General features: G+C 41.1%; 1 protein-coding gene across 1 annotated transcript; it reads right to left on the bottom strand.

Annotated features, from left to right (window-relative positions):
- Positions 1–4167: 4167 nt before the first annotated feature.
- LOC110593457 (olfactory receptor 52M1-like) lies at positions 4168–5121 on the bottom strand. The gene has a single exon (XM_021704722.1). It carries the CDS (start codon positions 5119–5121, stop codon positions 4168–4170), a length of 954 nt encoding a protein of 317 aa, XP_021560397.1.
- Positions 5122–16662: the final 11541 nt, after the last annotated feature.

Below are 16662 nucleotides of genomic sequence, written 5' to 3'. Positions count from 1 at the left end.
AGGGGAGGGAGGTGGGGGGATTGGTTAGCCTGTTGATGGGTATTAAGGAGGGCACATTTTGCATGGAGCACTGGGTGTTGTATGAAAGCAATGATCATGGAACACTACATCAAAAACTAATGATGTACTGTATGGTGACTAACATAACATAATAAAATTAAAAAAAAAAAGTCAAAGAATCTGAAAAACAAACAAACAAACCTGTATCAGACTAAACTACAAATTGGCATTGACTAAGTTCTATAGCCTGATTTTAATTTTTACTCTAAGCCCCATTGTGGATGATGCAGGGAAAAACCTGAAGTGACATTTTTGTACAACTGAGCCTGTGACTATGGATTTTTTTTACTTGTTACACAGGAGGTGTTTAGAGCTATTTGGCCTTTCATCATCCCAAAACTAAATAAATGGGTGTCACTAGTTGAAAATCCTCAGTTGTACATGAATGGGTGCTGGGGGCAGCTAAGGAGATCAGAGGAAAGCTGGTTCTGTTGATGACTTTCTGCAGAGAAGTAAAGAACAGAGTTTTCTAGAGTTGAGGTTGGTACATTCATGAGTGAGAAACAATTGCAGATATTCTATAGCTTTTCCAGAAATTTGTTTCAGTTATTCCTCTCTTCAGCCTCTCAGTGCACAATAAAAATTATTATTAAAAGGCAAGTTTTTTTCTTTATGTGCCAGAAATTATGCAGGCATTTTAGATTATCTCATTACATCATTATAATAAGCCCAAGAGAAGCTACTATCACTACTTTTGTTTTTAAGAAGAGGAAAATGAGGCTTAGATTGTGAACATATCCAAAGTCTGACAGTTATTGGTTCAGATCCATCTCTGCCCTTTATCTAAATCCAGAGCCCAAGTTCTTAACCACCTGTGTCACATGACCATTTACAAATAACTACAATGATGCCCCCTCCCTCAACTTTAACCCAATCATCACTTTTTCTATCACCCACACTCAAGGTGGAAATAAAAGACTGTCAGCAACTTCTGGATCTGCAAGTAAGTCTTGATAGAAAAAGAACAGAGATTTGAAGGGGCACATGCACCCCAATGTTTATAGCAGCAATGTCCACAATTGCCAAAATATGTAAAGAGCCTAGATGCTCATCAACAGATGATGGATAAAGATGAGGGAGATATATATACATGGAACTAGAGGGTTTACTTATGCTAAGTGAAATAAGTTAGAGAAAGAAATACCATATAATTTCACTCATATGTGGAATTTAAGAAACAAAACAGATGAATATAGGGGAAGGGATGGAAAAATAAAGAGGAAAACAGAGAGGGAGGCAAACCATAATAGACTCTTAACTATAGGGAACTAACTGAGGGTGGCTGAAAGGGAAGTGGGTGGGATGATGGGGTAACTGGGTGACGGGATTAAGGAGGGCACTTAAGTAATGAGCACTGGGTGTTATATGCAACTGATGAATCACTGAATTCTACTTCTGAAACTAATACAGTATATGTTAAATTGAATTTAATAAAAAATTTTAAAAAGGAATAGTCATATATTTATGTGAAGGAGAAATGAGATATTGGCTTTGAATAAGATGTTCAGTTATTGGACTTGTCATGTCCTTATACTGCATTCACCAGGGTACATTCCATTGCACCCTCTTGTGAGATAAGCCCCTTCATGAAAGTTCGTGAAAGAGCCCAGACACGACTGTGGTTGACAATGGGATTAAATGCCCTTCTGTAACTAAGCTCACACCCTAAGTCTGATAGGTCTGGGTGTTGTCGTGGGTGGTTTTCCCTGGCTGGAATGGGAGCACATGTCCACATGGTATTTCTCCTCTTTACTCCGAATCATTCGATGACATAGGGGGATGAAGCTGGAGATGGTTGTTATTTGATTTTGGTCTGTGGTAGACCCAGAAGGTCATCTAAAAACATCATACCGGAGTATTTCTGAGATTATTTGGCTAGAAATTTCTTAATACTAGCCCTACTAAATGCAATTTAAGCCCAGAATAAAAGCCCAGGATAAAAGCCTTGGATCTCCATATACACTTTCTGCTTTACGTAGTATAAATCATGGATTTATACCTAAATCTTTAGGCAATATGCCAAAGAACTATCCCATGACAAAGGTTCCTTGTCATTCCTTCAGCATTGTGGCCACTGATGGATTTGAATATTTTTCTTTATTTTCTCCAAAGTCCAGGGCTATGAACAGGAGATAGTTCTGTAAAACAAATTTTAACTCTGGGGCTTCTATAGTATCTTTTTATCAACTCCTAATTAAAAAAAAAAACAAGCAATAGTAGGTAGATTATATTTGGCACCAAAATTTATGTTCATAGAACATAACCTTTCTAAAATAAGTGAACTTGAGTTTGGCACTGGAGTCCAGAGTCCTTGATAAGGAGGTGGGGGAATGAGCACCCCTCATCCCAAAACAACAAAGAAAAATTAATATGCCCCAACTAACCTTAATGTTAGGTATAGGATTCTGAGGAAATAGAATAGCACAAACTCTTTTCTAAAAAGAGTTAGCTTCCGGGGCAATTGGTTGGGCGGCTGCCTTTGGCTCAGGTCATGATCCCAGAGTCCTGGGATTGAGCCCCACATCGGGCTCCCTGCTCAGTAGAGAGCTTGTTTCTCCCTCTGCTCCTCACCTTGTTCACTCTCTCTCTCTCTCTCTCTCACACTCTCTCAAATAAAATCTTTAAAAAAAAATAAAGTTTAGCTTAAACCCCTAGCTAATTCTAAATTTGTTTTCCTTTAAACATTTTTTTTTTTTTGGATGATATGAAGTTTGAATACTACTCTGGCTTAATCATTGGCTTCTTTAGATTATACTTTCAAAATACTAAGATTTCTTTTTAACCTAAGGTAAGTCACCTTAGATTTTGTAATGGTTTGTAAACTGAGGTTAAATGAGCATTTTAGATTTGAAGTCTAAAATGTTTTAGAACTAAAATGGACATACAATAATTCTGAATCACTAGAATTGGGAGTAGTTGCTTTATTTTTCATGCATTACCACAAAATTCTTGTAGGTTTCTAACCTGAGGTTATTATCTTGTTATAGAACTCCTATGATAATAAAAAGGGTAAAATTATAACAAAATAAGTATGAATCAAGAATTTTCCAAAAAGATCTGAAGTTGTTTCAAGGTTTGTATCTATCACTCCGTTTCCACTTAATCTCATCACTTTTACTCCATTCTTATCCAGCTCTTTTCATGTCAGTTATCACACTGTTACTTTCTTCCCTCTGTCATTTTATTATTTCAATGTGGCTACTGTACTTCATGACCATTTCAGGACCTCCAAAACAAAATCTCTTAGTGTCCTTCTGTCTCCTCCTCCCTGCTCCCAGTTAATTATTAAGAGGAAATGTGGGATATTGCATTTCCATTTATTTAAATGGGGGAATAACCTGGCTTGAGAACTTTAACTCCTGTGGGCAGGAAAGTCCCAGTCCAAGTACTATTAGATTAAGATTTCTCACATTCATATTGCCATCATCCTCAATGAAAGGTCTTTTCTGGGGCAAGCCAAAAAGATTGGAAAAGCTTGCCAATGCAGTTGAATTTTTCCAAGTCTTTACTAACAATTTGTAAACTGTCTTCAAGAAGGTATTAGAGTATAATTTTATCATCTACAAATTGTGCAAAACATTCTCCAAAGAGAAACTAGAAATCCTTTATCAAAAATGTCAAAGAAATAATCCTACTTCTGTGGCTTTGCAATTTTATGTCAAGTATGAAAAGGGATACTGTATAAAAACTCATACCTTGGAGCACCTGGGTGGCTCAGTCATTAAGTGTCTGCCTTCAGCTCAGGTCATGATCCCAGGGTCCTGGGATCGAGCCCCGCATCAGGCTCCCTGCTCAGCGGGAAGCCTGCTTCTCCCTCTCCCACTCCCCCCCTTCTTGTGTTCCCACTCTCGCTTTGTCTCTGTCAAATAAATAAATTAAATCTTAAAAAAAAACAACAACCTCATACCCTGATTTCCCCATTCAGATATTCTTCTCTCCACTTTGAGAAAATCCACAGTTATGTGGAATATATTCTAGCATTCTTCTTTGACTTTTATCACCACACCTCAGGTAAGACCTAGTTGCATGGGTGTTAATTGCACTGGCTTCCCCAGTCAGAGTCTTTTTTTGCCATCATTATCTGTATGCCCCACAGATGCAGAACGGTCACTTGGGTTGAGTGCCTGCCTTGAGAACATGGAGAAGTCTCTCTCGAATCTGTTTGGTATGGACTGCATAGGCAACTGGGTTGAGGATGGGTGGGATGAGGAAGTAAAAGTTGGCCAAAAGGATATGGATATGGGGAGGCACATGATGGCCAAAGCGGTGAGTGAGAGAAGAAACAGCAATGGGGATATAGAAGACAAGAATAGCACAAATGTGAGAACTACATGTCCCTAGGGTTTTAAGCCTAGCCTCAGGGGTGGCCAACCCCGTTACAACCCTGAAAATCATCGCATAGGAGGCAGTGATGGCTAATGAATCCAGGATCAATATCAGGAAGCCAATTTCCATTCCATATAAGTTGTTGACTGTTGTGTTACCACATGCCAAGGTAACTATGGCCATGTGTTCACAATAGGAATGGGCAATGATTTGGGTCCAGTAAAGAGGCAGTCTCAGGCGAATCATCAGGGGCAGGAGTCCAATGTAGAGTACTCCACAGAGGAGGGCAGCTAGGCCCAAACGACCCACTGCTGCATGAGTGAGCACCAAGGTGTGGCGTAATGGGTCACAGATGGCCACATAGCAGTCAAAAGCCATGGCAAGGAAGATTCCTGACTCAACAGTGGCAAAACAGTGAATGAAGAACATCTGGGTCAAGCAGGCATCCAGGTCAATGTTGTGGGCACCAAACCAGAAGTTGGCTAGCAGTTTGGGCATGGTAGGTGTTGACAGGACCAAGTCAATGACAGCCAACATACACAGGAAGAAGTACATGGGTTGGTGCAGGCTGCGTTCCACCTTTATCACTGCCAGGATGGTCACATTCCCCACTACAGCCACCAGGTACATAGAGCTGAAGGGGATGGAGAGCCAGATGTGCAGGGATTGCATCGCTGGAATGCCAGTAAGCCAGAAAGAACTAGGCACTAAGCAGGCATTATTAGACATGAACATGTTTCAGGCAGTGGAGTATCCAGGAGATAGGAATGCCTAGATTTTTACTCTTGTGAGAGAGATTGTCTCTGAAAACTGTAGACTACTAGATTCTTATTTTCATCCTGTGCAATTGGTGGAACCTATAATAAAGAATTCTGAATGTCTACTTGATATATTACAGATTTTATTAAAGAAACTGTGGGGTGCCTTTTAGTTCGTTAAGGAAGCATTGGCTTCTGTAATAAAATAAGCTTAACCGACTGAGCCACCCACGCACCCCAAGAGCGTGGAGTTTAATTCAAGTCCTGTCCTGTTTTAGGGTTGCCATCCTGCTGTTTCCTGTCAGATTCTCAGCAATAGTAAGTCTCAGACTCCCCATCCTCACCATGGTGACTCTTCACACAGCCATGTTTTTGCTGAGAGGTGTCACCACCTTTTTGGTTTTTACCTAGGCAAATTTCCCCCATTCTTCAAGGCCCATCCCAGATTATTTCCCCTCTAAAAGGCTTCTTTGGGATCTGTAGTCTATACCAGAGTGGGTGAGTCGTCACTAAATTCCCAATTGTCTCAAACAAGCCCATGCACATTTAAAATATTCTTATAATTGCTATTTATATTTTAGACATTTCCATGACAAGTAAGCATAAAAATGGCCCTATGTATCCTCAGGGATTCCTAATTCTAGCTCCAACATAAATTTTTACAAGTTTGCTTACTTCCTGGTCAGCCATTGATTGGGTGCTGAAAAGAAAAACAAGTTTTGTGAACTTTAAAATATTCCACAAGTGTTCTTGTTACATTAACTCACCCACTTCAGCAACTCTGTGAATTAAGTACTTTAATATTCCAGTAAGTGATAACATGTGAAGTCATTTCCTTAGCTCAAATGTGAGCTTCTGTGGATTTTTTGGACAGATAGGAAAGGGAAAGACATCCTGGAGGCCGCACCACAGAGGCAGCTCCGAGCACGAGCTTTGCCATCTAGTAAACCAGATTTCCCATCCCAGACCTTTCTCTTACTCTGTATCTGGGCAAGTAGCCTAACCTCTTGACGTCTCATTTTTTCCCATATAAAATATGGGGAGAGTATCAACTACAAAGGATAATTATAAAGAAAAAATTAAATTAGTATGAGGTTCTTGGCACATGGCAGCAACTTTCTTTCCCTGAATTCTTACTGTTCATTACAGGGAGCAGATCAGAACTTTAGATTCTGCAAATTGGCATAGTTTCCTGTTTCCCGGTTACATGGGACATCTTTAAGGAGGTATCAAAAGTCTAGGAATTACAGAGATGGGACAGGGACTTAAGGGGAACACTAAAAAAATATACAATTTTATCTCACACCAAGGAGAAATAAGTGTTGTCTAAAAATATTGTGATAGACCACCAATCCAAAGCAGAAAGAGGCCTGATTACTCAATGTAAGGTAGGTTACTTATCACAAAAAGAATTAATGTTCATAGGATGTACTTAAACTCAGATTTCTAACTGATTTGTGCCAGACCCAAATTTTGGGCTGGGAGAAGCAGAATACAAATATATATAAAAATAAAATCCACCAAGTTGATAACTGCCATCTTAAAGGGGTGGTTTGAACTAGGTTGTAGCACTGGAATTGTGTCACTTTACCTAGAACATTACAGAGAAACATTTTCTGTGTCAGCCCACATAAAGCCTTGCCCACCTGGACACTGGTGACCAGTGTCTGCAAGTCCTATAAAAAGCATCCTGGTAGGTCTGAGTCTCCTGAGAAAGAGGTTTTGTCATGGCAAAATAAATATCGATTAGCAGCAAGATAGACTTAGTTTCAAATGCTAACTGCTGTTTCTGACTCTGATTTAGGGAGTATTCGCTCTGCCTCTGCTTTCAATCCTGTTCCCTAGTCTGTGAAATGAAGGAAGTAATAGCTACTGTAGAGTTGATTTATGTATTAAATGAACTGTTTATAAATGTCAGCGTGTGTGTGAACATGCGGGTCAAGTGTTAGGAAGCCTAGTCTCTGGAATAGGTACTGTGTTCCCTCCTTACCTACTCCTCCCCTCTGTTCCACAGAACATCGACACACAGTACCATTTCCATAGGACCTTGGTGACTCCATAGCCTTCTTTCCTAACTATATGAGCAGCTTTTTAAACATGGGTACAGTCAGTTGAAGAGACCTGCTGATGGTATAAGGATCAGCTCAGGAGAGAAGGTTGTCTGATTGTGGGGCAAGAGAACAGAGGCCCAATAAGGCTAGAATAGTCCAAGTTTTCCTCTTGTGTCCTGATGGACAGTACTAGGCAATGAGGTTCTTGCCTTGGGGTTTCTCCTTTTTCTTAACCCAGGCCAAATTGTGCTCTATTTATTCTACTTTTGACTAGACCCAGGAAAAAATAAGCCCTGGTTGAACCAGAAGACAAATATAGTTTCTGGAATTTGGAGTTTGCTCCCAATGACTTTGACCCCCCTCTCTGGAATGTACTTACCCATTGGGAGTGCTGTCCACAAAGCTCTAGGCTGTGATCTTTACAGGGGTCACCTCTTGTCTGGATGCTCGGACAAATTTAGTTTAGAGTCAAGGGAGGTCATAGCCCTGCTCTCTTCAATATTTTGGTCTTTGTCCTCTTTATCCAGGTGCTGAAAATAGCCAGTTATTTCCCAATGGCTGCACAAAGAAATCTGTGCCCATCCCTCTGGACCTTCAGTTACCCCACCTTGGGAGCAGTCTTCAGCTCCTAATCCCACTCCACTCCCAGGGCTAGATTATAGACTTAACTTCTATTCCCCTGGCTGGGGTTCTCAACTGGCTCCAGGTCTCTGACTACCCAACCCCCAAGCCTGAGGTATTTTAAGGACCCCAAGGGGGACACTGGGAGAAAGTTCACAAGAGAAGGGTGGAAAACCACCAGATGTTGATATAATCCATATGGATACTTTAGTTATTGCTTATATTATTTTTAAAAAATGCCTAGATTTACTTTATATGCTATGTATATTTCACCAACATTGTAATTTTCCCTTCTGCTTTTTAAAAAAGCATGTTTGCTTAAAAACAACATTTGTGGTGGGGCGCCTGGGTGGCTCAGTCGTTAAGTATCTGTCTTCGGCTCAGGTCATGATCCCGGGGTCCTGGGATCGAGCCCCGCATCGGGCTCCCTGCTCAGTGGGAAGCCTGCTTCTCCCTCTCCCACTTCCCCTGCTTGTGTTGCCTCTCTCGCTGTGTCTCTCTCTGTCAAATAAATAAATAAAATCTTTAAAAAAAAAAAAAGATTTGTGGGACACCTGGGTGGCTCAGTCAATTAAGTCTCTGCCTTCAGCTCAGGTCATGATATGGGGGGTCCTGGGATTGAGCCCCACGTTGGGGTCCCTGCTTCTCCCTCTGTCCACCCACAGCCCCACCTGTTCATGTTCTCTCTCCCAAATAAATCTTAAAAAAAAAAAAACACCCAAAATTTATAATCACAAATTACAATGTGTGTCCATACAATGTGTGGTTACTTTTTCACTTTCCAGAGTAGTGGACTTACTTCAGTTTTTATATGCCAAGTGGTACAGCTATCAATATTTTTTCTGTTCAGCCTTAGGATAGGATCCCAGAAGGTAGATTACTGACCATTGTTCAGGACAAATGAATCCTATTGTCAAACTGCTTTCCAAAAGCATTCTTCCAGTTTATGTTTAGTCCAGTGTCAAATGAGTTCATTTGCTAAATTGCCCTTCAGTAATTTTTGAAATATCCATTGTATAGATGAACAAAGGAAAACCTTGTTTTCATTTTATTTCTACAGTGTGAATGTTTTTCTGTATTTGAACAATTTGTGGCCAATTTATTTTGAACAGTTTCTTTTCCCATTTTTTCTACCACATAATATTCTTAAATGAAGTGGGGAGAATGATTTAATGATTTCAGAAAATACAGCAAAGTTGGAAATGGTCTCTTTTTGTTTCAAGTTTTAATTTAAATTCTAGTTAACATATAGTGTAATATTAGTTTCAGGAGAATTTAGTGATTCATCATTTACACATAACACCCAGTGCTCATCACAAGTGTCTTTAATACCCACCACCCATTAAGCCCATCCCCCTACCCACCTCCCCTCCACCAACCCTGTTTATTCTCTATAGCTAAGAGTCCCTTTTATGGCTTTCTTCTTTTTTCTTTCCCCTATGTCCACCTGTTGTTTCTTAAATTCCACATGAGTGAAATCATATGGTATTTGTCTTTCTCTGACTTATTTCACTTAGCATAATACATACACTCTAGCTCCATCCACTTGTTGCAAATGGCACAATTTTTTTTTGATAGCTGAGTAATATCCCATTATGTACACACACACACACACACACACACACACACCCTCTGGTTCTGTTTCTCTAGAAACTCCTAAATTCAGCTTTTGGAAACTAGAAGAACAGACCTGTAAAGAGGAGTTTTCTAAATTGATTCTGGTTTCTAGAATTGATTCTCTAATCTGATTATATTTAAAAACACCACTATTTCCAGCAGTAAAGAAGGAATGAACAGTTCATGGCATGATAGGGCAATAGAGATACATGAAGTAATACCATTGGATACTTGTAATCAAATACTTATAGGAGGCAAGGTTATAGGTGACCATGTAGGATAGCTTCAAACATTTGTCAAATTAATAAGTAGAATGGAATTGGTTGGTTATTCCTAATGTCACTGGACAAAGTGGGGAAAAAAAAAGATGAGCTCAGACATTCGAATTCTCAGCTCAAGAACTACATAAATGACCTGACAGTGTCTATGTGTGCCCTGTGGCCACAGGGCTGAGACTGCTGGGGAAAACAAACAAACAAACAAACAAAAACAAACAAAAAACCTCACAGAATATTATCCTGGGACTGACTCAATTACAATGCAAGTTGAACTCAGTCTTTCAGCATCTCTAAGAAAGTAAGGGTCTTGACTGGGAAGAAATGGGATCCTGAAAGTTGGAATGGGGATATAGGAGAAGACCCTGATAAGGCTGGGACATTGAGCCCCTTCATTCTGATGAATCTTCTTTGCCAGTGGAAGAGGCCTCTCTACCTTTCTGAAGGGGACTAATCCTAAATTGGCTCAGGAAACTGTAGTGACTTCCCCTAAGGCAGTTGCCATACAGGATAATGCAGGTTCTCCTTAGGATCCACTTCCACTCTACTTTTAGGCCTATTACTATATTCAAGTCCCAGAAAGAGCCCTAAAGATGGGGTATAAAGTGTCACCTATGAGAAAGAGCACTACACTCCAAAAGAACTTGACTTTTCTAATTCATACAGACAAATCCAGAGAATATGTTTAGGAATGGACATTAAGGGTATTGGGTAATAGTTGAAGGAAGATAAAATGGGATCTGGTCAAGTTTATGGAGGTGAGTCCAATAAGCAGAGAGACTCTAGATTTAATGTTGCAACTTAGGGAGTTAGAAAAGGTCTCTAACAGTTTGGTTTGTTGGCTGAAACATGGACCAAAAGGTGGCTCACAATAAATTAACTTAAAATGCCAAATCTGCCTCGAAAAACTGTACAGAAAGGAATTCAGAGACTGGAAATGGAATGTTAAAGTAGATTGGTCATTTAAGGTTCTGCTCACACACCCTTACAGTGCCCAGAGAATACACCTTTCACCACAACTGTGACAAATTAGTTTGTCAGGGGAACCCCATCATCTTTGAAGAGCTCTGTGATTGCTCTCTTCTGCAGGCCAGGCCTTAGAGTTTACATTCAATGGGAGTAAATGGCTCCTGCCATGCCAGTATCCAAGTGCCAAAGACAAGGTGGGCATAGTTACAGTGATGGACAGCAGAGTCAAAGTACCAATTAGGATTTTCTGACTAGTATAGACCTAGGGCTTTGACTAGTTGATCACAGTATTCCTAGAAATGAAATAGATAGGAGGTCTACTAAATTCTTACTTGATCTGTAGAAAAAGGAAATTCTGGGTAAAGTTTAACCTGACTCTCAAAAACAGTCATGGCCCCTCAGTCAGTTCCCAGACCTGAACCAGTTTATGGACCCACAGCCTCCTGAATGAGTGGGAGGCTGGGACCCCTTCAGGGAACAATAGCTGGTATACTACTGAAAGTTTATACTGTTAGTCTTTCTCCCAGTCTTCCCCAAGATACCTATTGCTTGTATCCAGGGTAACTGTTCATTGGGGGAAAAAAAATAATCAGACCTTTTGGGGAACTACTAGACACTGGCTCTGAATGGACACTAATTCTAGTATACCCCAAATGTTACTGTAGTCCAATCCGAGTAGGGCCTATAGAAGTAAGGTGATTGAGTTTCAGCTCAAATCCACCTTACTCTGGGCTAAATGGGTACCCAAACTGATCCTTTGGTTATTTACCAATTTCAGAATGCATAATGGAAATGGACACACTCAGCAACTGGCAGGATCCCCATACTGCATCCATATAGGTTTCATTATTCTGGTTGGGTATATTGGTAATAAAAGTGACTATGCATGTGTCAGGGACAGGGGGTAAATGGGAAGTCTGTACTCTGTTCAATTTCACTGTGAACCTAAAACTTTTCTATGAAATACAATCCATTACATTCAGGTCCTTTTACCTCAGTGAAACATTTATGGGCCCAGTGGTATGAGTTCTGTTGAGATACCCCTTTCTAAGGTGAAGGACCAGCTGTTGCATTTGGCCCCTCCTATAATCAAAAGGGGAACAATGCCGAGTGAGCTTCTTTGTGTTTTCAGAGACATATTCCTCATCTGGGTGTGCTACTTGGGACCACTTACTGAGTGATCCAAAAAGCTTCTCGTTTTCAGTGGGGTATAGAAATATGATCTGCACTAGGCCCAGGCTGCTTGCAAGCTGTCCTGCCACTTGGGCCATATGAGCCAGCAAATCCAATGGCGCTTGAAATATCAGTGGCAGGTGGGAATGCTGATTGGAGCCTTTGGCAGGCCCTTATAGGTGAACTGTTGTGCAGGGCCTTAGGATTTTAGAGCAAAGCCCTGCCATCTTCTGTGGATAATGACTTTCCAATTAAGAAACAGCTCTTAGTCTACTATTCGGCCTTAGTAGAGGCTGAATGCTTGTACGTGGGCCATCAGGTTACCATGTGACTGGAGATGCTCATCATAAACTGGGTCTTACCTGACCCACCAAGCCATGAAGTGAGTGTGAACAGCAGCACTCCACCAAATACAAGTGGTCTATATACGACCAGGCTCAAGAAGGCCCTGAAGGTACCAGTTACATGAAGTGGCCCAAATATCCATGGTCCCCACCCCTGCTATACCTTCTCTTTCTATGCCTATACCTAGGGCCTCATGGAAAGTTCTTCCTCATGAAGAGGGAGACAAGACTTAGGGCTCACTTAAAGATGGTTCTGTAAAATATGCAGGTGCCACCTCAAAGTAGGGAGTATAGTGCTTGAAGCAGTCTTTCTGGGACATTTGTGAAGGACAGAGGTGAAGGAAAATCCCTACAGTGGTCAGAACTTTGAGCACTTGGATTTATTTTTCTTGGAAGGAGAAGGGGCTAGAGGCACAATTACATATTGGTTCATGGGCTGTGGGCAATGGTTTGTCTGGATGGTCAGGGACTTGAAGAAACAAGATTAGAATAATTGGTAACAAGGAAATCTGGGGATGATAGATTTTTCTGAATGGGGAAAAAAAAAGCCAACAACAAAAACCCCCACAAAAAACAAACCAAGGTATTTGTGTCCATGTGAATGCTCACCAAAGGGTGACTTCAGCAGAGAAGGATTTAATAATCAAGTGGGTAGGATGACCTGTTCTATGGATATCAGTGAGCCTTTTTTCCCAGCCACCACTAACATTGCCTATTGGGCTTATGAACAAAGTAGTCGTGGTGGTAGGAATGCACGGCCTCAGCAATATGGACTTCCACTCGCCAACACCAACCTGACTGTGGTCACTGCTGAATTCCTCATCTGCCAGTAGCAGAGACTAACATTGAGTCTCTGATATGACACCATTCCCCAAAGTGATCAGCCAACTACCTGGTGACATTGATTACACTGGACTACAACCATCATGGAAGTGGAAGTATTTTGTTCTTATTGGAGTAGACCCTTAAATAAAATCTTTAAAAAAGTTAATTATTAGAGAGAGAGGGAGAGAACATGAGCGGAAGGTTTGGACAGAGGGAGAAGCAGATTCCCTGCTGAGCAGGGAGCCCAACCTGGGGCTTGATCCTAGGACTCTGGGATCCTGACCCGAGCCAGAGGCAGATGCTTAATCAACTGAGCCACTCAGGACTTAACCTGGAATAGACAACTTAACCCTTCATATGATTTTTGCCTTCCCTGTACACAATGCTTCCACCAAACTACTATATGTAGACTCAGAATAACTCATTCCTAATCATAGTGTTCCACACAGTATTGCTTCTGATAGGAACTCCATTCACAGCAAATGAAATGTGGCAATGGGCCTAATGTTATGGAATCCACAGGTATTACCATGTTTCCCACCATCCTGAAGCAGCTGTCTTGATAAGATAGAGGAATGGCCGTCTGAAGACTCAGTTATAGCACCAGCTAGGGGCAATACATTTCAGGGTTGCAAAAAGTTCTCAAGAAGGCTCCATGTGCTCTGAATCAGCATCCAATATTTGGTACTAATTCTCCCGTAGCCACTATTCACAGGTCTAGGAATTAATAGGTAGGAATGGGAGTGGTACCACTATAATCCCTAACCTATTAGCTAAATTTTATGCTTTGTTTCTACAATCTTAGGCCCTGTTGCCCTAGAGGTCTTAGTTCTAAAGAAAGGAATGCTTCTGAGGGTGGAGTCATGAATCTGTGGGGAGATATGGGAAAATAAACAGAAGGGGGATGGAGCCTCTATAAGCTGGAGCCTGGAAGTGGGAACACCAGAGGACAAAAGTGTCCTGTGCCTGGACATGGCAAAAATGCACAGAGAGGTAGTAGCTGGGAAAGGGCTTTAGAGCATCGATCAGAGAGGTTCCATGAGCTGTGGGTACCAGTGCACAAGCATGGGGCCACTCCTAGTTTTAGAAACACCAAGGGCAGACACACACCTGGGCCCTGGGGTTGATCTCTGGGAGAGTTGCTGTGGGCACACACCACCTTGGAAGGTTGAGGTTTTTAGCAGCGCAGACAGAAATGGAGACTGTGTGGCCTGGAGGGCTCAGTGAAGAGCAGACTGTGATTTCTCTGCTCTGTGACAGAGTTTTGGGTGAGGCCATTTTTGCTCTGACCCTCGGAAGAGGCCTGGAAAGCCGCCAGAGAACAAAACCTCAAAAAACAGATTTCCACTGAGCCCAGTCACCCAACAGAGGGCAGGGCAACTCTGACCAAGCAGGGTTGCCTGAGATACAGCACAGCAGGCCCCTCCCCCAAAAGACACGCTGGAAGAACAAGAGGACAACCACCTTATGGTCCCTACATGGGTGCATCTTGCTTGGGTTGTGGTTGATATTTTGGACTCTGTACATTCCTTCAACCACCTCTCAACAGAATGACTAGGAGGAGCAACTCCCAACAAAGAAAAGAACCAGAGACAATGGCCTCTGCCACAGACCTAATGGATATGGATATAAGCAAGATGTCAGAGACAGACTTCAAGGTAGAAATTATGAAGTTGATATCTAGGCTTGAGAAAACCATTAGCAACAATATTGTATCTCTAAGGGCAGGACTGAGATCTAATCAGGCCAAACTTAAAAATGCTACGAATGAGATGCAATCTAAGCTGGATACTCTAATAGCCAGGGTAAATGAGGCAGAAGAACGAATTAGTTATCTAGAAGATAAGCTGATAGAGAGGAAGGAAGCCAAGGAAGATTGGGATGAATAGCTAGAAGCCCATGAGAACAGACTTAGATCAATGACGCCATGAAATGTTTCAATGTCAGAATTATTGGGATCCCTGAGGGGGTGAAGAGAGAGAGAGGAGTAGAGTGTATATTTGAGCAAATAATAGCAGAGAACTTCCCTAATCTGGGGAAGGAAACAAGCATTCACGTCCAAGAGGCCGAGAGGACCCCTCCCAAGATCATTAAAAACAGACCAAAACCCTGGCATATAATAGTAAAACATGCAAATCTCTTAGAGCCAAGGAAGCTATCCTGAGAGCAGCTATGGGGAAGAGATTTCTTATGTACAGAGGGAGGGACATCAGAATAATGTCAGACCTATCCACAGAGACCTGGCAAGCCAGAAAGGGCTGGCAAGACATATTCAGGGTACTGAATGTGAAGAACATGCAATCAAGAATACTTTATCCAGCAAGGCTGTCATTCAGAATGGATGGAGAGACAAGGACCTTCCAGGACCAGCAGAAACTGAAAATATGTGACCATCAAGCCAGCCCTGCAAGAAATATTAAGGAGAATTCTATAAAAGAAAGACCCCAAGAGTAATATAGACCAAAAATTTACAGAGACAATCTATAGAAAGGGACTTTACAGGCAATATGATGGCATTAAATTCATCTTTCAATAGTCACTCTCAAAATGAATGGCCTAAATGCTCCCATGAAATGGCATAGGATTGCAGATTGGATAAAAAGTTGTGACCCATCCATATGCTGTCTACAAGACACCATTTTGAACCTAAAGACACCTCCAGATTGAAAATGAGGGGATGGAGAACCATTTATCATGCAAATGATAAATTTGCATTTTTTCTGAGCTTTCTCAAAAGAAAGCTGGGGTAGCAATTCTCATATCAGACAAATTAGATTTTAAGCTAAATACTGTAGGAAGAGATATAGAGGGACACTATATCATACTTAAAGGGTCTATCCAACAAGAAGATCTAACAATTGTAAATATCTACACCCCCAATATCAGAGCAGCCAACTACATAAGCCAACTGGTAACCAAAATAAAGCATTATACAGATAATACATTATTAGTAGGAGACCTCAACACTCCACTCTCAGCAATGGACAGATCATCTAAGCAAATGATCAAAGAAACAAGAGCTTTGAATGACACATTGGACCAGATGGACTTCGTAGATATATACAAAACATTCCACCATAAAACGGAATACTCATTCTTCTCAAATGCACATGGAACTTTCTCCAGAATAGACCACATACTGGGTCACAAATCAGTTCTCAACTGATACCAAAAGACTGAGATAATTCCCTGCATATTTTCAGACCACAATGCTTTGAAACCGGAACTCAATCACAAGAAAAAATTTGGAATGAATTCAAACACTTGGAAGCTAAAGAGCATCCTGCTAAAGAATGATTGGGTCAACCAGGAAATTAAAGAAGAACTTAAACAATTCATGGAAACTAATGAGAATGGAAAACACATTGGTCCAAAACCTATGGGGTACTGTAAAGATGGTCCTAAGGGAGAAATACATAGCCATAGAAGCCTCACTCAAAAAGGTAGAAAAATCCTGAATGCACAAGCAAAACTTACGCCTAAAGGAGCTGGAGAAAGAAGAGCAAATAAAACCTAAATGAAGCAGAAGAGAAATAATAAAGATTAGAGCAGAGATCAATGAAATAGAAACCAGAAAAAAAGTAGAACAGATCGACGTAAGTAGAAGCTGGTTCTTTGAAAGAATTAAGATTGATAAACCTTT

Source organism: Neomonachus schauinslandi, chromosome 11 (genome assembly GCF_002201575.2).
Source record: "Neomonachus schauinslandi chromosome 11, ASM220157v2, whole genome shotgun sequence".
Taxonomy (NCBI): Eukaryota; Metazoa; Chordata; class Mammalia; order Carnivora; family Phocidae; genus Neomonachus; species Neomonachus schauinslandi.
This window is presented reverse-complemented; position numbering and strand designations above follow the sequence as displayed.

Bases quoted from the DNA above. Each gene is read 5' to 3' on its own strand.
- LOC110593457 (XM_021704722.1), bottom strand. From the start codon at position 5,121: ATGTTCATGTCTAATAATGCCTGCTTAGTGCCTAGTTCTTTCTGGCTT.